Raw genomic sequence first — 27536 nt, 5'->3', positions numbered from 1 at the left:
TAATAAAGGGATTATCTATCTTTAAAAACAATAGAAATTCTGGTGTAGACTGTCCCTTTAATTGGTAGATGGTGTTAACAACAGTTTTCACCTAATGTGTAGCCCAGTAGGTATTTGGGTTTTATTCAATATGCTTTTAGATCTATTAGAGATGTTATACATTTCTGAAAATGAGAAATATAAGATCGAAATGTCACTATGTAATTCTACTTGAGGATTTAAAAACAAAGATATCACTGTCCATCAAAACTAGTAAATAAGTAAAGTAGCCTAAGGGAAAATGTGTAATACTGTCAGGCAGTTCAAGAATGCATACAGATATGCTGAGAGTTATTTAAAGGGACATAGTCATGCCATGTTTTTATATGCAAGAAATTGTTTTATCTGTTGTATTTAAATGAGCCAATGCTGCTTTTGAGCCTTTGTGGGGCTGGCTCACAAACGCAAGCCTGCTTTCCGTAGCCGCTTCTTACCCTCTCCACCACTTCTGAGATGGCGTACATAAACATCCCAAACACGTTCGGGTGATTGACAGGTCCTGCTCTCACTCGATTGGTTACACGATAGTAGGTGGCAGTGTCCACAGCCCGTTTGTCACAAAGTGGGGCGGGAAGTAATCTAAACCAGGGAACCTTGTCTTTCTGCCTTTTAACATGAGGCCCTTTCTGTATTTATTTCATGTAATTGGCAAGAGTCCGTGAGCTAGTGACGTATGGGATATACAATCCTACCAGGAGGGGCAAAGTTCCCAAACCTCAAAATGCCTATAAATACACCCCTCACCACACCCACAATTCAGTTTTACAAACATTGCCTCCCTATGGAGTTGGTGAAGTAAGTTTGTGCTTGATTTTCTCCTGTGATATGCGCTTCTCAGCATTTTGAAGCCTGATTCCTGTCAGAGTACAGTGTTTGTCAGAGGGATGTGAAGGGAGTATCATCTATTGAATTCTATGGTTTTCCTCGCTGGAAATCTTTTCATAGGTTCTCTGTTATCGGTCGTAGAGATTCATCTCCTATCTCCGTTATTCAGATCGACGATATACTCTCATATTCTATTTCCTCTACTGATAACTGTTTCAGTACTGGTTTGGCTATCTGCTATATGTGGATGGGTGTCTTTCGGTAAGTATGTTTTCATTACTTAAGACACTCTCAGCTATGGTTTAGCACTTTATGTATTAATGTAAAGTTCTAAATATATGTATTGTACTTATATTTGCCATGAGTCAGGTTTATGTATATTTCCTTTTGCAGACTATCAGTTTCAAAATTGGGCAAAACATATTTAGGAAGTTATTTTTTCTTACCTGGGGTATGTCTTTTCTTCGAAATTGACTGTTTTCATTAATTTTCGCAGGCAAAATTAGGCTCGCGAGGCCTCAAAAATGCTGATATTTATTGCTGCATTCTTGGCGCGAGAATTTTCTTGGCGCGAAGATACGTTCGGTGACGCAAATTCGTCATTTCCGGCATCTTGGTTGATGCCAGGTTGCCTTGGACAAGGTTGCGTCTGCCATGACGCGAGCTGCGTCATTTCCGGATGTTGTTAGCGCCAAAAAAATTCATTTTGCGTTGTGTGTCATACTTGGCGCCAAATTATTTATTTATTTAAACCCCACTTTCTATATGCCCCTTGCCTTTTTCTATGCTCAGAGGGCTATACTGTTTGCATTTTTTTCCCTTTCCTGAAACTGCTATATAAGGAAATTGATAATTTTGCTTTATATGTTGTTTTTTTCTCTTACATTTGCAAGATGCCTCAATCTGATCCTGTCTCAGAAACCACTGTTGGATTCCTGCTGCCTAATAACAGTTCTACCAAAGATAAGTGTATCTGTTGTAAATTAGCGGAGATTATATCTCCAGCTGTGGTATGTAATAGTTGTCATGATAAGCTTTTACATGCAGAGAATGCATCCATCAGTACTAGTACAATGCCTGTTGTTCCTTCAACATCTAATGTACATGATATCCCTGTGAATATAAAAGATTTTATTGCTGATGCGACTCAGAAGGCTTTGTCTGCTATTCCGCCTTCTAATAAACGTAAAAGGTCTTTTAAAACTTCTCATAAAATTGTTGAAATTTCAAATGACCCACAACATACTGAATTATCCTCCTCTGATGAGGATCTATCTGATTCAGAAGATGCTACCTCGGATATTGACACTGACAAATCTTCTTATCTCTTTAAGATGGAGTATATTCGTTCTTTGTTAAAAGAGGTGTTGATTACTTTGGATATTGAGGAAACTAGTCCTCTTGATACTAAAACTAGTAAACGTTTAAATTTTGTTTATAAACCTCTTGTGGTTACTCCAGAGGTTTTTCCAGTTATTGATGCTATTTCTGATATGATTTCAAAGGAATGGAATAGGCCTGGTACTTCTTTTATTCCTTCTTCGAGTTTTAAAAAATTGTATCCTTTGCCAGCAGTTAAATTGGAGTTTTGGGAAAAAATCCCCAAAGTTGATGGGGCTATTTCTACTCTTGCCAAACGTACTACTATCCCTATGGAAGATATTACTTCCTTTAAGGACCCTTTAGATAGGAAACTTGAATCTTATCTAAGGAAAGCTTATTTATATTCTGGCTATCTTCTCAGGCCTGCCATTTCTATGGCTGATGTTGCAGCTGCATCAACTTTTTGGTTGGAAAGCTTAGCGCAACAGGAAACAGACCCTGATTTGTCTAGCATTGTTCGCTTGCTTCAACATGCTAATCATTTTATCTGTGATGCAATTTTTCATATCATCAAAATTTATGTTAGATCTATGTCTTTAGCTATTTTAGCTAGAAGAGCTTTGTGGCTCAAATATTGGAATGCTGACATGGTATCTAAGTCTAGATTACAATCTCTTTCTTTCCAAGGTAACAATTTGTTTGGTTCTCAGTTGGATTCGATTATTTCAACTGTCACTGGGTCGAAGGGAATTGTTTTTTTACCTCAGGATAAGAGATCTAAGGGTAAATCTAAAGCTTCTAATCATTTTCGTTCTTTTCGACAGAATAAGGAACAGAAAGCCAATCCTTCTCCCAAAGAATCTGGTTCCAATTGGAAACCTTCTTCAAGTTGGAATAAATCCAAGCCATTTAAGAAACCAAAGCCAGCCCCCTAATCTGCATGAAGGTGCGGCCCTCATTCCAGCTCAGATGGTGAGGGGGCAGATTAAACATTTTCCAAGCCATTTGGGCAGATTCTGTCCAAAATCAATGGATTCAGAGTATTGTCTCTCAAGGGTATCGAATAGGATTTAGAGTAAGACCTCCTGTGAGAAGATTTTTTCTCTCACACGTGCCAGCAAATCCAGTGAAGGCTCAGACTTTTCTGAAGTGTATTTCAGATCTAGAGCTTTCAGGGGTAATCATACCAGTTCCGTTTCAGGAACAGGTTCTGGGGTTTTATTCAAATCTGTTCATTGTTCCAAAGAGAGAACATTTATTCAGGCCAGTTCTGGATCTGAAAAATTTGAATCGTTTTGTAAGAGTGCCAACTTTCAAGATGGTGACTATAAGGACTATTCTGCCTTTTGTTCAGCAAGGTCATTATATGTCCACGATAGACTTACAGGATGCATATCTTCATATTCTGATTAATCCAGACCACTATTGGTTTCTGAGATTCTCTTTTCTAGACAATCATTATCAAATTGTCGCTCTTCCATTTGGCCTAGCAACCGCTGCAATGATTTTTTCAAAGGTTCCCTGTGCCCTACTCTCTGTAATCAGAGAACAGGGTATTGTGGTGTTTCCTTATTTGGACGATATCTTGGTACTAGCTCAGTCTTTACATTCTGCCAAATCTCACACAAATTAACTAGTGTTGTTTCTTCATAGACCTGGTTGTAGGACCAATTCGCCAAAGAGTTCCTTGATTCCTCAGACAAGGGTCACCTTCTTAGGTTTCCATATAGATTCAGTGTCCATGACTCAGTCTCTAACAGACAAGAGACAAATAAAATTGGTTTAGCTTGTTGGAATTAATATCCTTAAATCCCAATGTCCGAATCTCTCTGACTTGGTGGTTAGATCACCATCGTATAGTTTAAGGGGGCTCTTTTGTTCGTCCAACCTGGACTGTGATCACAACAGATGCAAGTCTTTCAGGTTGGGGAGCTGTCTTGGGATCTCTGATGGCACAAGGGGTTTGGAAATCTCTAGAGGTTACCAATCAATATTTTAGAACTCAGTGCTATTTTCAGGGCTCTTCAGGTTTGGCCTCTGTTGAAGAGAGAACCGTTCATTTGTTTTCAGACAGACAATATCACAACTGTGGCATATGTCAATCATTAGGGTGGGACTCACAGTCCCCTAGCTATGAAAGCAGTATCTTGGATACTTTCTTGGGCAGAATCCAGCTCTTGTCTAATTTCTGCGGTACATATCCCAGGTGTAAATAATTGGGAAGCGGATTATCTCAGCCGTTAGACTTTACATCCGGGGGAGTGGTCACTCATAGAGGTTTCTCTGACTCAGTGATTGATACTATGTTACAGGCTCGTAAATCTGTCTCTAGGAAGATTTATTATCGAGTTTGGAAGACTTATATTTCATGGTGTTCTTCTCATAAATTTTCCTGGCATTCTTTTAGAATTCCTAGAATTTTACAGTTTCTTCAGGAGGGTTTGGATAAAGGTTTGTCTGCAAGTTCCTTGAAGGGACAAATCTCTGCTCTTTCTGTTTTATTTTACAGAAAGATTTCTAAACTTCCTGATATTCACTGTTTTGTACAGGATTTGGTCCGTATCAAGCCTGTCATTAAATCAATCTCTTCTCCTTGGAGTCTTAATTTGGTTTTGAAGGCTTTACAGGCTCCTCCTTTTGAGCCTATGCATTCTTTGGATATTAAACTACTTTCTTGGAAAGTGTTGTTCCTTTTGGCCATCTCTTCTGCTAGAAGAGTTTCCTAATTATCTGCTCTTTCTTGTGAGTCTCCTTTTCTGATTTTCCATCAGGATAAGGCAGTTTTGCGGACTTCATTTCAATTTCTACCCAAGGTTGTGAATTCTAACAACATTAGTAGGGAAATTGTTGTTCCTAATCCTAAGAATTCTTTGGAGAGATCCTTAGATTCTCTGGATGTTGTAAGAGCTTTGAAATATTATGTTGAAGCTACTAAAGATTTCAAGAAGACTTTTAGTCTATTTGTTGTCTTTTCTGGTTCTAGGAAAGGTCAGAAAGCTTCTGCCATTTCCTTGGCATCTTGGTTAAAGCTTTTAATTCATCAGGCTTATTTGGAGTCGGGTCAGACCCCGCCTCAGAGAATCACAGCTCATTCTACTAGATCAGTCTCCACTTCTTGGGCTTTTAAGAATGAAGCTTCAGTTGATCAGATTTGCAAAGCAGCAACTACCATTTTGATGTATTTGCCTCTTCGTAAGCAGTTTTTGATAGAAAAGTTCTTCAAGCAACTGTTTCAGTTTGATTCCTCTGCTTTTGTTTTAAGTTTTCTTTTCAATTATGAGAAAAACTTATTTTTTGGGTTGTGGATTTAATTTTTTCAGCGAAAAATGGCTGTTATTATTTTTTATCCCTCCCTCTCTAGTGACTCTTCTGTGGAGTTCCACATCTTGGGTATTACTATCCCATACGTCACTAGCTCATGGACTCTTGCCAATTACATTAAAGAAGACATAATTTATGTAAGAACTTACCTGATAAATTCATTTCTTTCATATTGGCAAGAGTCCATGAGACCCACCCTTTTTATGGTGGTTATGATTTTTTGTATAAAGCACAACTATTTCCAGTTCCTTTTTTTGATGCTTTTTACTCCTTTTTCTATCACCCCATTACTTAGCTATTCGTTAAACTGAATTGTGGGTGGGGTGAGGGGTGTATTTATAGGCATTTTGAGGTTTGGGAAACTTTGCCCCTCCTGGTAGGATTGTATATCCCATACGTGACTAGCTCATGGACTCTTGCCAATATGAAAGAAATGAATTTATCAGGTAAGTTCTTACTTAAATTATGTTTTTTTCACTGCCCTCTAGCATTTATTTTGGATAGTTGATCTGAGTAACTGATTTGTTTTTCATTATTCAAATCTTTAGTCCGCAAACGAATGGCACTTATTAACTAAATTATTCAATAATGAATCAATGGAAATTAATTGATTAATTTGTTTCTAGATCATTCTTTTTTAATATTTGTTTATCCATTTAATAAAAAATTAACAAATGCATGTAATTTTCAGTTATTTATTATTCATAGTTATTTAAATTATACTTCCAAAATAAAATTTTGGCAACTATCCATATTCCTTGAAATGAGTCGTTCACAATTGTGCCCTTCTTTTTTGCTTGTTAGCTGCATATTTTAATATTCTCTTTTAATGGCCATTATATATTTTTTTCCAACATTAAAGGGACAGAAAAGTCAAAATTAACTTTCATGATTCATATAAAGCATGCAATTTTAAACACATTTCCAATTTACTTCTATTATTTCATTTGTTTTGTTCTCTTGCTATGCTTTGTTGAAAAGCATGCCTAGGTAGGCATAGGAGCGGCACTGCACTACTGGGAGCTAGCTGCTGATTGGTGGCTGCACATATATGCCTGTTGTCATTGGCTCACCCAGTGTGTTCAGCTAGCTCCCTGTAGTGCATTGCTGCTAATTCAACAAAGGATACCTAGACATTGAAGCAAGTTTGATAATAGAATAAATTGGAAATTTGTTTAAAATTGTATGCTCCGTCTGAAACATGAAAGAAAACATTTGGGTTTTATGTCACTTTCATTTTTTTTTTTTTAACTAGACAAATAGACAGCCAAGACAGACAGCCCTTTTGTGTCTGGTAGCGATGTGCATTAGGATAGAAATGAGGAATTAGGCAGCAGTTTATCACATTCGGCTCTTTCGGAGCTCTCTTAGCGTTTCCTTTCTGACACTGAAATTATTAGGATTAACTGCGTTTTGTTTTTTAAATTTTTCTATAGATTCATTTAACATGTTCACGTTATTAACCCTTTAAGGACACAGCTTTCAGTTTGCTCAATTGTTTTATGACGGAAAAATTCTGTCATATGTCCTTAAGAGGTTAAATATGACAATGATTATTATGACATTATGTAATCGTTATTTGCGAGCAAAAAAATGTTTCAAATGTACCGAAATAACATTATAGGGTTTGCCTCGCTGAATAAGTAGAGTATATGAGTATACAAGTATACAAGACAGTCAAGCTATATCGCTCTTGTGGACAGTTGGTCTATCATGATGAGACTGAATTCAAAATATTTAAGAAGTGGATTGTGAAATTGTGCCAAACATTTAGTGCTAGATTACCAGTGGAGCGTAATCGTTAATGCTGGGTGCCTTATCTTTTGCGTGACCTTGCAGTAAAGTCTATATTTTGCGTTCCCCCACTGAAGTTTTAATATGTTATGTCTTAGGATGAACTAGACTATCGCTTTATCTATGAAAATTAACTTTTGACTTTAAATATGAGCACAAAAATAGAAGCACTATTGATTGCGCTCAAATTTATCGAGGGTTCTAGGCTTGCTTCCCATAAACCACACAACACACTAAGAACATGGAATGAGTAGGTTTCTCACATGATATTTTTAAGATAAAGGGAAATAATATTTCTTAAACAAAGCCTCCTGCTAGAATATAACCTCATAGTAATAGAGGCTATTTAGTCTGACAGCTCACTTGTGTCGTACACAAGAGATGAGTTCCCATAGGCAACTGAGGATCTCTATAATTGTCTTATGTAGGTATTTAATTACTAAAGAAGATGTGTGCCCTACTTACTGGCAAGGGTAGGAAATTCTACAACCTTTGCATAAGCAGAGATTGATTCATTCGCTTCCATCACTTCAATGATGTCATCTGTGCACAAGTAATGAGATAATTTGTGCAATCTTTATAATAACAAAAAAAAATTCCAGCTGTGCTAATTAGCATAAATATGCATCGTTAATTATACAACACAGAACAGAAACCAAAGCTGCTAGGGCTGGTTTTCAGTTATTGTTTATATACGTTTATTTTAACAGTAGAAGAAATGTCACCATAACTGGCCTTTTTCTATATTTATAGTTTATCATCCACAATTGTCCTGAACCATAAAAATACTGTCTGTGGATGGTAGAATACCAGCTGGGCAGTGTCCCTATGTGGGTAAGGTTTTGGATTGTGCAGAGTGTTCTGAGCATCTCTAAGGGGAATGGAAAAAATCTGGGGTTTTTTTATAGTTAAAGGGACATTAAACACTTTGAGATGGTAATATAAAATGATAAATTGTATAAATATTAAAAAGTCAGCTAAATAGTTTCATTATTTATTTTCTCCCATTTTCCTGCAATTCCATTCTAAAATTGTGAGCTTTTCAACCCCAAGACAGAACATGCAGTGATCTGAGATGTCATTGCACAAAATGCAGCAGGTCTGCAGAAAGAAAAGGACACATGCAGGAACTGTCAACGATTTAACTTTGCAATGCTGCTCCACATTTGGCTGTTCTCTTCAAACAGTGGTGTGCTCTGGCTGTACTGTGTACGGTTTTCTTATCACAGTGCATCCAGGGCAAAGTGCTGTTTGAAGAGAACAGTCAAATATGCAGTAGCGCTGCAAAGCAGCAGTGCATTTATTGTTTACTAACTCAAACCCACCCTTAGCCTTTCCCAGTCTGCAAAGCTGTTTGTTCTGAATCTAAGACGTTCTTATGAGCATTGCACCTTTTTATTACTACATTTCTATGTTAGACCAAGAGAAAAGGAAACTAATTTATTCAAGAGACATTTTTTACAATTTCTTTTGTCTGCAGCTAATTTGCAATCCAATTTTCAACTATTGCACTATATAATAAAACTTTAAAAATGACTTTATCCTCCAGTTAACCAACACATTGGAATTGAACTGGTGCTTTAGTGTAACTGCCTAATTTAAAATTTTATTTTATTTAAAATTATGATCTGCAGTAAATTTTTAACTAAAAAAAACTCATCGCAGAACAGAAAGTGAAAAAAAGTTCTGCCTCTGGGCTTTTCAATTCCTGTTAGAAATGGAAGTGGAGAACACTGTTATATTCCACACAGCCATTGGCTGCACTTTCTAGTGACCTATTTATAACTGTTCCTAATTGGCCACAGCAGAAAAGGTAACTTAAGTTACAACATGGCAGCTCCCATTGTTTTATAGACACTAAAACTTTACACTTATTTTGTCAATATTTAAACCGCTAATTAAACCTTAAAAAATACATCTACATGTTATTCTCAGGCTAAACTTTTCTTTGAATGCATCATTCTTTGTAGCATATATTTAGTGTTTAATGTCCCTTTAAATGAAATTTAAACTGCAAGGTACAACTATAATAGCAGAGTTAGTGCTCACCATGTTATTGTTTTCCCTTCTATCCCTGCATCTCTCTTCAACTCCGTTCTCTAACACTTTAATGGTGCCTGATGCTTTAACTCCGCCTCTTTATGCTGTGCGCCGCCATCTTGGAGCTCAGGTATTCTCTTGAGCAGAACTGGTGCACACTAACACAGTGTTTCCCAACCGCGGTCCTCAAGTACCCCAACAGGCCTGGTTTTCAGTATAGCTGAACCAGTGCACAGGTGAAGTAATCAGCTGATCAGTAACCATGGTTACTAACCTGCTCTCACCCATCAGCTGATTATTTTACCTGTGCTCTAGTTCAGCTATAATGAAACCCTGGACTGTTGGGGGTACTTGAGGACCGCGGTTGGGAATCACTGCGTGATGTTACTGGCTTTGTGACAGTTATAGCATTTGCTTGCGGTTATCATTCAGGATATAGATGGGGGCTTTACATTTTTATATTTAAAACAGATACAGAAACTATATATAAAAATAAAAACACTCAGGAATTATATAAAACTTTGCAGCTGCTTTAAAAGTATTTTTGTGCTGAGTTTGCTCTGTGTAATGCACTCTAATTCCAACATCACGGCTCTGTAAATGTGCACCGCTTCCATCATAGGCTGTGAGAAGACCTAAGCTGCAACAATAACCATAGCGAGTAGTATCCATCCTAATGTAGCTGTGCCAAGCCGGTTAATGTCCCTGAAATGTATCCTGAGGTCATAGGTCATGCAAACTACCAGCCTGACTACGTGTATCTTATTTATTTATTAACTACTGCATATTTGCAGTATATTTATTATTATTAGAAACGTGCTGCAGGGGACACCAAACAAATATTTTATTGTGAGTGTTTGCCTTTGCTTTTCTTAATGCTGTCAAACAGGTGAGGAGCCAGATGGAAGTTCACTTAAATGAACTGGAACATGTCCCAGGCTTACTCAGAACTGCTGACCAGATGTTGCAGGATTGCCAGGAAAGCCTCTTGGTCTGCAAAAGGAAATGCATGAGCCAATCTGAAACCGTTAGACAGCTTCAGATTCAGGTGCCGTTATGTACATTTTGTTATGCAATGCCAGGCGTCACCAGATGAGGTCACTACTCTTGCAAATGTATGATATGACAGTCTCGCTGATGTCTAGTTGTAAAGTATACACAATAGATCTTTAGCTCTCGTTCTGGGGGGTTTGCACCTAATCTATATGAATGTTCTCACAGGCAAGCTTGTTTTAAACCTTTAAATGATTTATTTTGTAATATAAATGTTGTATAACAAAAAGGAAGCACCAAACACAAGTGCTAGATGTCTTGTCTGGGCAGATTCTATCTAGATGCTGAGATAAAGGGATTGGTTGATGCACATATGGGTGTCATTGAAGGAAGAAGTAGGTAAATCAAATACTATTCTTGTCAATAAAAAAAACTAATACATTGCAGCACTGTGTTTTAAAAAAGGCAACTTTTGTAATGTTTAACCCCTTAAGGACCAGCGACGTACCCTGTATGTCACTGTCCTTTTTTTGGGACTTAATTGTTTTATAGCACGGTCTTGCCACCAGCGTTGAGACTGCTCTAATCCACAAAGCCTGCTGGGGGGAGTGCATTAATAGCGTGTTCTTTCTAGACTTGTGCTATTATGTCCTGAAAAAACCCATAACGACCAGTGACATACAGGGTACATTGTGGTCATTAAGGGGTTAATAAATTTTCTGACATTAATGTAATTAAAGGGACACTAAAACCATTTTTTTTCTTTCATGATTCAGATATAGCAGTTATTTTAAGCAACTTTCTAATTTACTCCTATGATCAATTTTTCTACATGTAGCCACCAATCAGCAAGCGCTGCCCAGGTCCTGAACCAAAAATGGGATGCCTCCTAAGCTTTACATTCCTGCTGTTCAAATAAACATAGCAAAAGAACAAAGAAAATTTGATAATAGAAGTAAATTAGAAAGTTGATAAAAATTGCATGCTCTGTCTGAATCATTAAAGAAAACTTTGGGTTTAGTATCCCTTTAAAGGGACAGTCTAGGCCAAAATAAACTTTCATGATTCAAATAGAGCATGTAATTTTAAACAATTTTCCAATTTACTTTTATCACCAATTTTGCTTTGTTCTATTGGTATTCTTAGTTGAAAGCTTAACCTAGGAGGTTCATATGCTAATTTCTTAGACCTTGAAGCCCACCTCTTTCAGATTGCATTTTAACAGTTTTTCACCACTAGAGGGTGCTAGTTCACGTATTTCATATAGATAACACTGTGCTCGTGCACGTGAAGTTATCTGGGAGCAGGCACTGATTGGCTAAACTGCAAGTCTGTCAAAAGAACGGAAATAAAGGGGCAGTTTGTAGAGGCTTAGATACAAGATAATCACAGAGGTTAAAAGTATATTAATATAATTGTGTTGGTTATGCAAAACTGGGGAATGGGTAATAATGGGATTATCTATATTTTAAAACAATAACAATTCTGGTGTAGACTGTCCCTTTAAGTACTCAATGAACAATTTATATTTGTTTTGTATTTTGTTTGGTCAATTTTATATGAAGTTGCTTAAAGGGACACTGAACCCAAAAAAAATATTTTGTGATTCAGATAGAGCATGAAATTTTAAACATCTTTCTAATTTACTCCTATTATCAATGTTCTTAATTCTCTTGGTATCTTTATTTGAAATGCAAGAATCTAAGTTTAGATGCCGGACCATTTTTGGTGAAAAACCTGGGTTGTTCTTGCTGATTGGTGGATAAATTCATCCACCAATAAAAAATTGCTGTCCAGAGTACTGAAGCAAAAAAAAAAAAGCTTAGATGCCTTCTTTTTCAAATAAAGATAGATAGAGAACGAAGAAAAATTGCTAATAGGAGTAAATTAGAAAGTTGCTTAAAATTGCATGCTCTATCTGAATCACAAAAGAAAAAAATTGGGTTCAGTGTTCCTTTAATAATTTAACTTGCATATTGGGTTGTTTTTAAAGCCTCATACATATATTTTCAGTTATTTTTTTGTAGAATTTGGTTGATATTTTTTTTATCCTCTGACTGTATAGATGATAGTAAATATAGCTTTAGTTTTATGAGTATAAAAAGGTCATATTAGTGTATAAATGGTATAATATAATAAATAAGGTCTGCTTGCCACACTAATACAAACAGCAGTATATGTTGTAGTAAAAGAGTAAAAGTACCTACATTTATGGGACTACTTTATACACCGTGTTTAGTATTAAATCAGGACTATGGGTTTACCAATTATTTTTACTAAGAAAAAACCCCAAAAAAAAGTGAAAAGCAACATTTTTAAAAGAACCTAGGTTGTGGTTTATTTATTAGTAAAACAGATTTCCACTAGTATCCATTACTATAAGTACTTGTAATGGCTGGATAATTATCACGCTCCCGCAAATGGGCAAATTTGCCCGTTTGCAGGAGTGCGATAATTTAGCGCTCCACTTGTAATCTAGCCCTTAGTGCCCATAAATACTCCAAGAATAAGTAGTTAGTTTTTGTTTTGTTTCCTTCTGCTGGCAGTGGTGTGCACTTGACTGATTTATCAGGTCTGTTATGTACTATGAAGACTATTAATATTGTTATAAGTTCTCTGTGTACCAACTGATATACTATCCCAGTTACAGCAAGCAGTTTATATCGTTAGGATTACTACCAAAATGACTAATTGGTAACTTGCCGACCAAGGCTTTTCCTTTCAAGTGGTGTTGCTAAGCAAAACACAGCAATCTTAAAAAATTAGCTTCTCCAAATTGCACTTTTTGCCTAATTCCAAAAAAGCACAGTGCTTGTAAAGCATCCATTAGTGACCTGCTTGCCTCGTGATTCTAGTGCAGTCTTAATCATGGTTTTAAAACATCCTGTTCCTTAAGGCAAGTTAAAATGTATCGCTTATTATGTCATTCTCTGAACTTCAGTGATGTGGCAACTGTAAAATTCCTTAAAGGAATTGTTTAGGCACGACCTGAAATGCAGAGCTCTAATCTTTACAGCAGCATAATGCTGATAGGAAATAGATTTCCTCTACTTTTATTTTGTACTTTTAAACACAGTAAACAAGAGAAATCTTCCCCCTTTTACTGTCAAATAAAAAACTTGGAAGATGTAGAAGAACTAAAATATGCTCATACTTCATTTGATACTTAAAGGGACAGTCTAGTCAACATTAAACTTTCATGATTCAGATAGGGCATGTAATGTTAAACAACTTTCCAATTTACTTTTATCATCAAATTTGCTTTGTTCTCTTGGTATTCTTTGTTGAACGCTAGGTAAGCTCATATGCTAATTTCTAAGCCCTTGAAGGCCGCCTATTATCTCAATGCATTTTGACAGTTTTTCACAGCTAGACAGTGTTAGTTCAAGTGTGTCATATATAGATAACGTGCTCACTCCTGTGGAGTTATTTATTAGTCAGCACTGATTGGCTAAAATGCAAGTCTGTCAAAAGAACTGAAATTAGGGGCAGTCTGCAGAGGCTTAGATACAAGTTCATCACAGAGGTAAAAAGTGTATTAATGTGTTGGTTATGCAAAGGGATTATTTATATATTTAAACAATAGAAATTCTGTAGTAGACGGTCACTTTAATGATGGCAAAAAATATATATCGGGGCAATCTAAAATAATTACATTCCTTAAACTGATGTAAAACCCAACTTTTTTCTTTACGATTCAGATAGAGCATGCAATTTAAGCTACTTTACAATTTACTTCTATTATAAAATGTTCTCTGTTTTCTTGGTATCCTTTGTTGAAAAGCTGGGAGATAAGCTCAGGAGCGTGCACATGTCTGCAGCACTATATGGCTGCACTTTTGCAAGAATGTTATAAAGTAGCATGAGCACTAGACGGCAGCATCCTTTCCTCCTATCTAGTGCTTCAGGCATGTGCATTCCACCTATCTGGATATCTTTAACAAAGAATAACATGAGAATGAAACAAATTTGATAATAGAATTAAATTGGAACTTTTTTAAAACTGTTTGCTTTGTCTGAATCATGAATGAAAAATGTTGGGTTTCATGCCGCTTTAAATGGACATCACATTTTTTTATTTATGCATTAGAAATTAGTTGTTGAATTGTAAACTGTCCACATTCAAAATAAGTTTTTTTAAATCATTTAAAACGTTATATATTTTTAAAAAACAATCAATTATTTGTCAGGCCTGGGACACACCCCTTAAAGCCTCTTGAAGGTTATCACAGTTTCTTGCTCTAACCAATTAGGGAAAAGATATAAACAAGCTCTTGCAAATAGCAACCAATTACTGTGCAGCAAGTTAAAGTGTCAGGGTTCTGAATTCCAGCCACTCTAGAATGACATTTTATTAAATTTAGTCTTTTTTTTTCTCTTAGACTGATGCAAATGATTATTTCTTGGGAAATGTGTTGTTAGAATTGGAAAACAATCGTATGAAAAAGAAATCTCAAGAAATGGAAAAGTATGTTTAATTGTATTCTATTTTTTTTTACTTTTTTTTGTTGTTGACTGTGAGCCAATGATATAAATCTATTTTTTTTTTATTTATTGTGTTTTAATAAATCTAGTAAATTAGACGAGATGGTCAATGAGAATCAGGTTCTGGAGGGGAGACTTAAAATGCAAGAAGAGAATCTAAAAATAAGTGAAATGCAACTAATGGATAAATCAAGAGAATATAGCAGTTTGCTGAGACTTCTTGAAAATGCTGTGGAAGAAGGAAAAAAACAGGTATTAAGACGTACTTTGCTTATCGTTATGTAGATGGGATACATGTTTACAGTATTCATTGCTGATGTATTGACTGAGAAACCTGCATGCATATTTTGTTCCGAGTAAATCACACTAATAAAGCTAAATTTAAAGGGACAGTATACACTCATTTTCATATAACTGCATGTAATAGACACTACTATAAAGAATAAGATGCAAAGATACTGATATAAAAATCCAGTATAAAACTGTTTAAAAAGTTACTTAGAAGCTGTCAGTTTGGCTCTGTTGAAAAGGCAGCTGGAAAGCCCACTGCAAGTGGCAAATAAGACACTCCCCCCTCCCCCTTCTTTTGCATATGAAAAGACCCTTTACACAAACAGGAGCAGGCTGGAGAAGGTAGTCGAGCGTATTCACATAAAACTTTGGGGCTTGGTTAGGAGTCTGAAAATCAGAGCAATGTTTTTTAAAAATAAGCAAAACTATACATTTAAAATAACAAAAAACTTTATGGGCTTTATAAATAGATCATCTACAAAACATTTATGCAAAGAAAAAATGAGTGTATAATGTCCCTTTAATTTATGATGCCCATTTTACAGTTAAAGGGACACTAAACCCAAATTTGTTCTTTCATGATTCAGTTAGAACAGCAATTTTAAGCAACTTTCTAATTTACTCCTATTATTATTTTGTATTCGTTCTTTTTCTATCTTGATTTGAAAAGCAGCAATGAAAGCTTAGGCGCAGACCCATTTTAGGTTCAACACCTGGGTAGCGCTTGTTGATTGGTGGCTAAATGTAGCGCTACCCAGGGTGCTGACCCAAAAATGGGTCTGTGCCTAAGCTTTCATTGCTGCTTTTCAAATAAAGATAGCAAGCGAATGAAGAAAAATTGATAATAGGCGTAAATTGGAAAGTTGCTTAAAATTGCTGCTCTGTCTGAATCATGAAAGAAAAAAATTGGGTTTTGTGTCCCTTTGAGAAATAAATAGAATTTAGAAGTATTGAAGGTGTTTGTAGATTTTTTCAGGTAATGAAAGTCTAATGTGTACTGTGTGACCACTAGATAAGCGCATTTGTTAGTTTTGTTCACTGCCGAATGCAAATTAAAAAGATTATTGTTTAAAAAGATAGATAATCCCTTTATTACCCATTCCCTAGTTTTGCATAACCAACACAGTTATATTAATACACATTTCTTTCATGTAATTAGCAAGAGTCCATGAGCTAGTGACGTATGGGATATACAATCCTACCAGGAGGGGCAAAGTTTCCCAAACCTTAAAATGCCTATAAATACACCCCTCACCACACCCACAATTCAGTTTTACAAACTTTGCCTCCTATGGAGGTGGTGAAGTAAGTTTGTGCTAGATTCTACGTTGATATGCGCTCCACAGCATGTTAGAGCCCGGTTTTCCTCTCAGCGTGCAGTGAATGTCAGAGGGATGTGAGGAGAGTATTACCTATTTGAATGTAATGATCTCCGTCTACGGGGTCTATTTCATAGGTTCTCTGTTATCGGTCGTAAAGATTCATCTCTTACCTCCCTTTTCAGATCGACGATATACTCTTATTTATACCATTACCTCTACTGATTCTCGTTTCAGTACTGGTTTGGCTTTCTACTACATGCAGATGAGTGTCCTGGGGTAAGTAAGTCTTATTTTTTGTGACACTCTAAGCTATGGTTGGGCACTTTTTTATAAAGTTCTAAATATATGTGTTTAAACATTTATTTGCCTTGATTCAGGATGTTCAACGTTCCTTATTTCAGACAGTCAGTTTCATATTTGGGATTATGCATATGAATAAATCAATTTTTTCTTACCTTAAAATTTGACTTTTTTCCTGTGGGCTGTTAGGCTCGCGGGGGCTGAAAATGCTTCATTTTATTGCGTCATTCTTGGCGCGGACTTTCTTGGCGCAAAAATTTTCTTGTCATTTCCGGCGTCATACGTGTCGCCGGAAGTTGCGTCATTTTTTTGACGTTTTTGCGCCAAAAAATGTCGGCATTACCGGATGTGGCGCCATTTTTGGCGCCAAAAGCATTTAGGCGCCAAATAATGTGGGCGGCTTTTTTGGCGCTAAAAAATTTGAGCGTCATTGTTGTCTTCACAATATTTAAGTCTCATTGTTTATTGCTTCTGGTTGCTAGAAGCTTGTTCATTGGCATTTTTTTCCCATTCCTGAAACTGTCATTTAAGGAATTTGATCATTCTTGCTTTATATGTTGTTTTTTCTATTACATATTGCAAGATGTCTCAGATTGACCCTGAATCAGAAGCCACTTCTGGAAAAATGCTTAACTGAGTTTCAGTTCTACCAAAGCTAAGTTCATTTATTTTAAATGTTATAAATGTTTATCTTTAGCTATGGTTTGTAATAAGTTATTATGATATACTTTTACATGCAGAATCCATTAGTGTTTATGCTTTATTGCCATTCTTACATCTTATGTACAAGAAATATTTAGAAGTTTTATAAGAAATATTTTTCTGATTCTATTTTAAAGGCTTTGTCTGACTTTGTGCCTTCTAATAAAAATTTTAGGTCTTTTTCACTTCTTTTTTAATTATTGAAGTTTCAAATGACCAACAACATACTGATTTATCCTTCTCTGATGATGTTTTTTCTCTTTCAGAAATTTTTTTCATCAGATATTGACACTAACAAATCTACTTTTTTATTATTTTTCTATTATTAAAGTACATTTGTTCTTTGTTAAAAAGGTGTTGATTATTTTGGATATTAAGGTAACTAGTTCTTTAAGACTAGCTGACACTATTTCTGCCTATTTATTTCTTCTGTGTTTTCAGAGGTTTTCTTTCCAATTCCCCATTCTAGGGAATGGAATAGGCTGAGAATTTTCTTTTATTCCTTCTTCAAGGTTTTAAACTATATTCTTTGCCAGCAGTTAAATTCAATTTGGAGGGTTCTCCAATTTATTGGGGCTATCTCTACTTCTACTAATTATGCTATTGTTTCTATAGCAAAATAGTATTTATTTTCCTTTAGGTAGTTGTATATTATTTATGGAAAATTGTTTAGTTTCAGGTACTTTTCTTGGTCCTGTGATTTATTTGGATATTGCAATTGCTTAATTTTTTCTGTTTACTTTAAGATCAAGTATCAGATTATGATTTATTTTAGCATTGTTAAGGGACAACATTTACTAGACTAGGTGCTGTTGCATTTGTCTTGTTGTTTTGCATTTATTGATTATGCAAGTCCACTGTATTGACTGGTCCTTTAAACTGGACTATCATGCTAATTATTTCATTTGTGTCTTCATTTTATTGAATATTTTCGCAAATGAGGGTTAATCTATGTCTTTAGCTATTTTAGCTAGAAGAATTTTGTGATTTAAAAAAAAAAAAATCCATATTTCTTTTGTTCTAAAGATAATCAATTATTTGTTTTATAATTGGATTAAATTCTTAACTGTTACTCTGGGCTTCAAGATTGAGTTCTAAGACTAAAACTTTAAGCTTATACTAGTTTGGTTGTTCTTATTAAGGAACAAATTCCTGAGTTCTTTCCCAAGTAACATGTTTATAATTGGGGTTCGAAATCAGCTCCCTAATATTGCGATGTACGTGCTATATTCCAGCTTGGCTGGTAAGGGGCAGGTTAAGACTTCTTTGAAATTTATTTGGTTCTATTTTGTCCAAATTTCTTTGATTTTATTCCAGTAAGGCTAACACTTTCTTTAACTGTGTTTCTGTCCTATATATTTTGGGTACTGTTGAAGCATGGCTGGGCACCCATGGGGTTCAAGCGCTGCTCAGACCTGGAATCTTCTGGGGTATTTCTTCCAGTTCCTTTTTTAGGAACCGGGTTTGGAGTTTTATTCAAACTATTTTGCTATGATAGCATTATTTGTTTTCATCAGATTCATTAGATACAATAAATGCATATTTTCATTTTTCTGTTTTCATTCAGATTATTTTCTGAGGATGCGGAATCTCATATGATTCACTTGCTCTTCAGGACATAGTTAGAGGATTTTTTTTTCGAAAGCTCTTGATTCCTCACACTAGGGTCACCTTTTTTTAGGTTTCCAGATAGTTTGTGTCACTGTCTTTGTCTCTATCAGACAAGGGATAATTCTATTGGGTTCCGTCTGTCGGTACCTTTAGTCTCTATTATTTCCTTCAGTTGCTATATATGCATAGAAGTTTTAGGTCTTATGACCACAGCATTGGATTCAATTCCCTTTGCTCATTTTCACTAGAAAGAACCTTTCCAGTCTTTTATGAGTGTTGTTTCTTCTAGAACATGGTTGGAGGATCAATTTACCAAAACGTTTGTTGATTCCTCAGACAAGGGTAACCTTTTTAGGTTTCCTGATAGTTTTCAGTGTCCTTGACTCTGTCTCTGACGGACAAGAGACGTCTGAAATTGGTTTCAGCTTGTCGAAACCTTCAGTCTCAATCTTTCCCTTCGGTAGCCTTATGCATGGAAATTCTAGGTCTTATGACTGCTGCATTGGACGCGGTCCCCTTTGCTCGTTTTCACATGCGACCTCTTCAGCTCTGTATGCTGAACCAGTGGTGCAGGGATTATACAAAGATATCTCAATTAATATCTTTAAAACCGATTGTACGACACTCTCTGACGTGGTGGACAGACCACCAGCGTTTAGTTCAGGGGGCTTCTTTTGTTCTTCCAACCTGGACTGTGATTTCAACAGATGCAAGTCTGACAGGTTGGGGAGCTGTTTGGGGGTCTCTGACAGCACAAGGGGTTTGGGAATCTCAGGAGGTGAGATTACCAATCAATATTTTGGAACTCCGTGCAATTTTCAGAGCTCTTCAGTCATGGCCTCTTCTAAAGAGAGAGTCGTTCATTTGTTTTCAGACGGACAATGTCACAACTGTGGCATATGTCAATCATCAAGGAGGGACTCACAGTCCTCTGGCTATGAAAGAAGTATCTTGAATTCTGGTATGGGCGGAATCCAGCTCCTGTCTAATTTCTGCGGTTCATATCCCAGGTATAGACAATTGGGAAGCGGATTATCTCAGTCGCCAAACGTTACATCCGGGCGAATGGTCTCTTCACCCAGAGGTATGTCTTCAGATTGTTCAAATGTGGGGACTTCCAGAAATAGATCTGATGGCTTCTCATCTAAACAAGAAGCTTCCCAGGTATCTAGAAAAAAGGTACAATGTGTTTCTTTTGCTCCTTAAGTAAAACACAGTGCAGAGTAGAGATAAAAGCAAAAAAGACTTTATTCGGTATATTCCATAAAACAGAGAAGTGTTCCTCAAAAGTTAAAAATGCGGTACAGAGAAAGTTTGACCGGTTTCGGTCATTGCGACCGTAGTCATAAACCTAAAAACAATTTGCCATCCTAAGGCTTTTAATCAGACTGTTGTTCTCCTATTGGAGAATCCAGTCACTCCCAATTTTAACTCTTTGTTAACTATTAGTAATACCAGACACAAGATATGATATGACCTTATGTTTAGAAAAAGGACATAGAAAACAATAGACAAATATAAGAATATACAAGGCATTATAAACATAATATAAATAGTATAATGCTTGATTTTCTATATTTAGCAAAATGCAAGATATTTGTACCTAAAAATCAAAATTAAGTGAAAAGTACAAAAAAAGGGCAATAGAAAAAGAAAAAGCAACAAAAATTTCAACAAGACCAACATTTGGTTTTAAATACTCATCTAGTGTATATAAATTGGATGTTAAATCCACATATGTGATCAAAGTATATCCAATCATGAATCAAAAATCAAAAAAGGGGGGAACAAGAGGTATAGCATACTGCTAATATTACAGTGAGTTTATATATAATGACCACAACATATTATATACACAGATAGCAAATTAATAAATAAATAAATAAATAAATAAACCTTCCAACCTCAACACTTACAATTTAAGATGTTTCTTTTTCAATTTTAATGTGAATCATTTAATATGATGAATGGATGGGTAAAATCTAACCAGGTAGCAAAGGGATATTATAATTATATGTATTATGGTAAATGCCCAATGCCAAAAGAAAATATTTACTATATAATATATATTACTACCACCAGTATGTTTGAGGGGAGAACCTATAAGACCTAATCCTCTAGACAAAGTATGCAAAAATGATTACGATAATTTGCAGAATGGACATATGAGGGTATGTATATTAATGAACATCTATACAGTCCTAGGAAATATTCATTACCTGTTCCAGTAATTAATGATGTCAAATTCAGAGTTGAATCCCACAGGTAGCAGGCTACCCAATTTATGTATCCAGAAAATCTCTTGTCTAGAGAGTATTTGAAACTTATCTCCTCCCCTTGGGGGTTTCTGGATCTGTTCGATAGCCTGCCACCTGAAGGATCCAACATCACCATTGTGTGTCTCCAAAAAATGTCTGGACAGGGCTGATACTGGCCTTTCACCATTGATATGGGCCAAGTGTTCTTTGACCCTCGTGCCCACCTCCCTGGTCGTCCTTCCTACGTACTGCCTGTTGCAAGAAATGCACTCTATTAAGTAGACCACAAATTTACTTTTGCATTTGACGCAGCCTCTTGTCTCAAATCTTTCACCAGTTGTTGCAGAAACAAAAGTTTCTTTAACATAAATGTGGTCACAAGATTTACAGTTACGTTTCCCGCACCTGTAAGTACCCTTGAAGTGCAGCCAGGAGCTTTCAGGCTTTTTATTCCTTAACATGCTTGGGGAAAGAATATTGCCCAAAGTCATGTTTCTCTTGTAAATGAACTGACAACCTTCACTGATGAAGGGCCTTAACTGTCTATCTCCCCTAAGAATAGGAAGATTCTTGCGAATAATATTGGAGACTTGGTAATACTGGTTAGAAAAGGCAGTCACAAACAGAGGTTTCTGTTTGTTACTATGTTGCTTTTCTTTTTTGCCTACTTTGCTAGAAGTAAGTAATTGACTTCTATCAATAGTCTGTACTTCTCTGTAGGCCCTGTCCACAATTCGCCTGGGGTAATCCCTGGCTAACAATCTACTTCTTAGTTTTTCACTCTCTCTCCTGAAATCTCCATCACGTGTGCAGTTGCGCTTCACCCGCAAAAACTGTCCTTTTGCTATTCCTTTGAAAACATGCCCAGGATGATTACTATGGGCATGTAGAATTGATTCAGAGCCTGAATAACCATCTGTTTCAAAGCTTGAAGCAAATCTTTCTTCATCTGTTAAATCAGGCTCTGAATCAGAGAATGCCACTCTCTTTGGGGTTTCTTCCACCTGTGATCTAGACCTCCAATTACCCTGTTTTTTGTTGTGTCTACCCCTATTGCTAGGATTTTGACCATCCTGACCCACTCTCAACTGATTAGACCAGGCTTTACCTCTTTCTCTTTTACGCCATATATAGACTACCCCTTTGGTGTAGTCTTTCTGGTCTCTAATAAATTTAGAGTGTTTAGTCTGAATTATCAATTTCCTAGACTCAACCATAGTTTCTCTCAGTATGTCATCATATTCAGGATATATTTCATGTTGTTTGTACTTATTCATCTCAATCTGTAACTCTAGAATCTTATTCTTATTTTCATTCAACAACATTTCCTTATATTCAATAAGAAGAGTAATCAATTTGAGTGAACAGTCAGTTAAGGCCTGATTCCACTTTTCAATGAAAACAGTGTCTTTGATGTCATAAGTGGGAAATTTATTGATTCTCAAGCCTCTTGGGACCATTTTGAGACTGAGATACTTAGATAAAATCCATTTATCCCACTTTAACTTTTGATCTTTAATCTTTAAGTATTCCATGTCCATAAACAAATCTCCAAGCTGAGTGTTAGGGACATCTTGATCAAAAACATCAGCAAGTTCCAAAGAGTCAAAATTATCATCATCTGTGTCTTGTAATGAGTAGAAGGGCACACTATTAGCCATGTTTGTTCAGGAAACCAATCTCTCTCTCTTTAACTGCACTGTGTCTAGGATCAATATTAATTAAGCAATAAGTCCTTTGCCGGTAGAATATTATTTAGATGTATCCACTACAGGGAAAATACACATAGAAATGACGGATAGTACAAAGTGGACCACCTTTACACCAAATGAGGGATTATAACCAGAACTATAATGCGGGCCGTTACATATGCAACTAGCAGGTGGTGATAGAGAAAAAGATGATAAATGTTATTTGTTAGAGCTGCATTTATTCAGAGGTAAATTAATTTCACAGCAGGCTTTAAGCAATCTCCTTAAGGTAAGCAAATGTCCATACATATGCACATTGACGGTTTTGTTGTATTTTACAAACCAAAAGTAACCGCCTTTCTGTATAGAATGTAAGACATATTACCGTAATGTCCAAGCAGCTGTAAACCGGATCGTCCGTTTCGTCTGAATGAAGACCGCCGTGCACTGTTCTCCTTTCAAAGTGCATCAACTCCGGACAGCCTTGTTCGGTTTACCTCTTTACCCGCTTGCAAGCGGTAATGGCAGCAAACTCCAGCAGCGTTCAGTCACAGTAACTCTATCACTCACGCTGCACAACCCGGAAGCTCCTCCCTCCAGTCTCCGGTCTCAGGATAGCAGCTGTGAGATCCCAGTAGGTAGCTATGCACACATCGAGTTGAATGGAGTCCCAGCACTCCACAGTGAAATAGAAAAAAGGTACAATGTGTTTCTTTTGCTCCTTAAGTAAAACACAGTGCAGAGTAGAGATAAAAGCAAAAAAGACTTTATTCGGTATATTCCATAAAACAGAGAAGTGTTCCTCAAAAGTTAAAAATGCGGTACAGAGAAAGTTTGACCGGTTTCGGTCATTGCGACCGTAGTCATAAACCTAAAAACAATTTGCCATCCTAAGGCTTTTAATCAGACTGTTGTTCTCCTATTGGAGAATCCAGTCACTCCCAATTTTAACTCTTTGTTAACTATTAGTAATACCAGACACAAGATATGATATGACCTTATGTTTAGAAAAAGGACATAGAAAACAATAGACAAATATAAGAATATACAAGGCATTATAAACATAATATAAATAGTATAATGCTTGATTTTCTATATTTAGCAAAATGCAAGATATTTGTACCTAAAAATCAAAATTAAGTGAAAAGTACAAAAAAAGGGCAATAGAAAAAGAAAAAGCAACAAAAATTTCAACAAGACCAACATTTGGTTTTAAATACTCATCTAGTGTATATAAATTGGATGTTAAATCCACATATGTGATCAAAGTATATCCAATCATGAATCAAAAATCAAAAAAGGGGGGAACAAGAGGTATAGCATACTGCTAATATTACAGTGAGTTTATATATAATGACCACAACATATTATATACACAGATAGCAAATTAATAAATAAATAAATAAATAAATAAACCTTCCAACCTCAACACTTACAATTTAAGATGTTTCTTTTTCAATTTTAATGTGAATCATTTAATATGATGAATGGATGGGTAAAATCTAACCAGGTAGCAAAGGGATATTATAATTATATGTATTATGGTAAATGCCCAATGCCAAAAGAAAATATTTACTATATAATATATATTACTACCACCAGTATGTTTGAGGGGAGAACCTATAAGACCTAATCCTCTAGACAAAGTATGCAAAAATGATTACGATAATTTGCAGAATGGACATATGAGGGTATGTATATTAATGAACATCTATACAGTCCTAGGAAATATTCATTACCTGTTCCAGTAATTAATGATGTCAAATTCAGAGTTGAATCCCACAGGTAGCAGGCTACCCAATTTATGTATCCAGAAAATCTCTTGTCTAGAGAGTATTTGAAACTTATCTCCTCCCCTTGGGGGTTTCTGGATCTGTTCGATAGCCTGCCACCTGAAGGATCCAACATCACCATTGTGTGTCTCAAGTATATGAGATTCATAGATGACATCTTGATTATTTGGTCCGGTGGTCCACAAATGGCAGAAGAGTTTGTGGCCTACTTGAATTGCAATTCAGTAAACCTTGAGTTTACATATGAGTGGCACCGTACCAATATCCATTATCTTGATGTCATCTTAAAATCTGATCATCAGAGTAAGAGTGTAGTTTCCTCTCTCTTCCGGAAACCGATCACAGGTAATTCAATTCTACATGCCCATAGTAATCATCCTGGGCATGTTTTCAAAGGAATAGCAAAAGGACAGTTTTTGCGGGTGAAGCGCAACTGCACACGTGATGGAGATTTCAGGAGAGAGAGTGAAAAACTAAGAAGTAGATTGTTAGCCAGGGATTACCCCAGGCGAATTGTGGACAGGGCCTACAGAGAAGTACAGACTATTGATAGAAGTCAATTACTTACTTCTAGCAAAGTAGGCAAAAAAGAAAAGCAACATAGTAACAAACAGAAACCTCTGTTTGTGACTGCCTTTTCTAACCAGTATTACCAAGTCTCCAATATTATTCGCAAGAATCTTCCTATTCTTAGGGGAGATAGACAGTTAAGGCCCTTCATCAGTGAAGGTTGTCAGTTCATTTACAAGAGAAACATGACTTTGGGCAATATTCTTTCCCCAAGCATGTTAAGGAATAAAAAGCCTGAAAGCTCCTGGCTGCACTTCAAGGGTACTTACAGGTGCGGGAAACGTAACTGTAAATCTTGTGACCACATTTATGTTAAAGAAACTTTTGTTTCTGCAACAACTGGTGAAAGATTTGAGACAAGAGGCTGCGTCAAATGCAAAAGTAAATTTGTGGTCTACTTAATAGAGTGCATTTCTTGCAACAGGCAGTACGTAGGAAGGACGACCAGGGAGGTGGGCACGAGGGTCAAAGAACACTTGGCCCATATCAATGGTGAAAGGCCAGTATCAGCCCTGTCCAGACATTTTTTGGAGACACACAATGGTGATGTTGGATCCTTCAGGTGGCAGGCTATCGAACAGATCCAGAAACCCCCAAGGGGAGGAGATAAGTTTCAAATACTCTCTAGACAAGAGATTTTCTGGATACATAAATTGGGTAGCCTGCTACCTGTGGGATTCAACTCTGAATTTGACATCATTAATTACTGGAACAGGTAATGAATATTTCCTAGGACTGTATAGATGTTCATTAATATACATACCCTCATATGTCCATTCTGCAAATTATCGTAATCATTTTTGCATACTTTGTCTAGAGGATTAGGTCTTATAGGTTCTCCCCTCAAACATACTGGTGGTAGTAATATATATTATATAGTAAATATTTTCTTTTGGCATTGGGCATTTACCATAATACATATAATTATAATATCCCTTTGCTACCTGGTTAGATTTTACCCATCCATTCATCATATTAAATGATTCACATTAAAATTGAAAAAGAAACATCTTAAATTGTAAGTGTTGAGGTTGGAAGGTTTATTTATTTATTTATTTATTTATTAATTTGCTATCTGTGTATATAATATGTTGTGGTCATTATATATAAACTCACTGTAATATTAGCAGTATGCTATACCTCTTGTTCCCCCCTTTTTTGATTTTTGATTCATGATTGGATATACTTTGATCACATATGTGGATTTAACATCCAATTTATATACACTAGATGAGTATTTAAAACCAAATGTTGGTCTTGTTGAAATTTTTGTTGCTTTTTCTTTTTCTATTGCCCTTTTTTTGTACTTTTCACTTAATTTTGATTTTTAGGTACAAATATCTTGCATTTTGCTAAATATAGAAAATCAAGCATTATACTATTTATATTATGTTTATAATGCCTTGTATATTCTTATATTTGTCTATTGTTTTCTATGTCCTTTTTCTAAACATAAGGTCATATCATATCTTGTGTCTGGTATTACTAATAGTTAACAAAGAGTTAAAATTGGGAGTGACTGGATTCTCCAATAGGAGAACAACAGTCTGATTAAAAGCCTTAGGATGGCAAATTGTTTTTAGGTTTATGACTACGGTCGCAATGACCGAAACCGGTCAAACTTTCTCTGTACCGCATTTTTAACTTTTGAGGAACACTTCTCTGTTTTATGGAATATACCGAATAAAGTCTTTTTTGCTTTTATCTCTACTCTGCACTGTGTTTTACTTAAGGAGCAAAAGAAACACATTGTACCTTTTTTCTATTTCACTGTGGAGTGCTGGGACTCCATTCAACTCGATGTGTGCATAGCTACCTACTGGGATCTCACAGCTGCTATCCTGAGACCGGAGACTGGAGGGAGGAGCTTCCGGGTTGTGCAGCGTGAGTGATAGAGTTACTGTGACTGAACGCTGCTGGAGTTTGCTGCCATTACCGCTTGCAAGCGGGTAAAGAGGTAAACCGAACAAGGCTGTCCGGAGTTGATGCACTTTGAAAGGAGAACAGTGCACGGCGGTCTTCATTCAGACGAAACGGACGATCCGGTTTACAGCTGCTTGGACATTACGGTAATATGTCTTACATTCTATACAGAAAGGCGGTTACTTTTGGTTTGTAAAATACAACAAAACCGTCAATGTGCATATGTATGGACATTTGCTTACCTTAAGGAGATTG

At 36.1% G+C, this 27536-nt stretch overlaps 1 protein-coding gene across 5 annotated transcripts in view; it reads left to right on the top strand.

The window, feature by feature from the left end:
- ODF2L (outer dense fiber of sperm tails 2 like) overlaps positions 1-27536 on the top strand; it is a 168482-nt gene that overhangs the window by 121132 nt on the left and 19814 nt on the right. For 3 of the 5 annotated variants that reach the window (XM_053693898.1, XM_053693899.1, XM_053693901.1), the window contains 3 exons: positions 10232-10390; positions 14718-14803; positions 14910-15072. In XM_053693898.1, the coding sequence (XP_053549873.1) occupies positions 10232-10390; positions 14718-14803; positions 14910-15072 (408 nt within the window). The remainder of the gene's footprint in view (positions 1-10231; positions 10391-14717; positions 14804-14909; positions 15073-27536) is intronic. The other 2 variants (XM_053693902.1, XM_053693900.1) reach the window with 1 other exon arrangement.

This window comes from Bombina bombina, chromosome 10 (genome assembly GCF_027579735.1).
Source record: "Bombina bombina isolate aBomBom1 chromosome 10, aBomBom1.pri, whole genome shotgun sequence".
Taxonomy (NCBI): Eukaryota; Metazoa; Chordata; class Amphibia; order Anura; family Bombinatoridae; genus Bombina; species Bombina bombina.
Note: the sequence above shows the minus strand (reverse complement) of the source record. Positions and strands in the feature narration are given on the sequence as shown.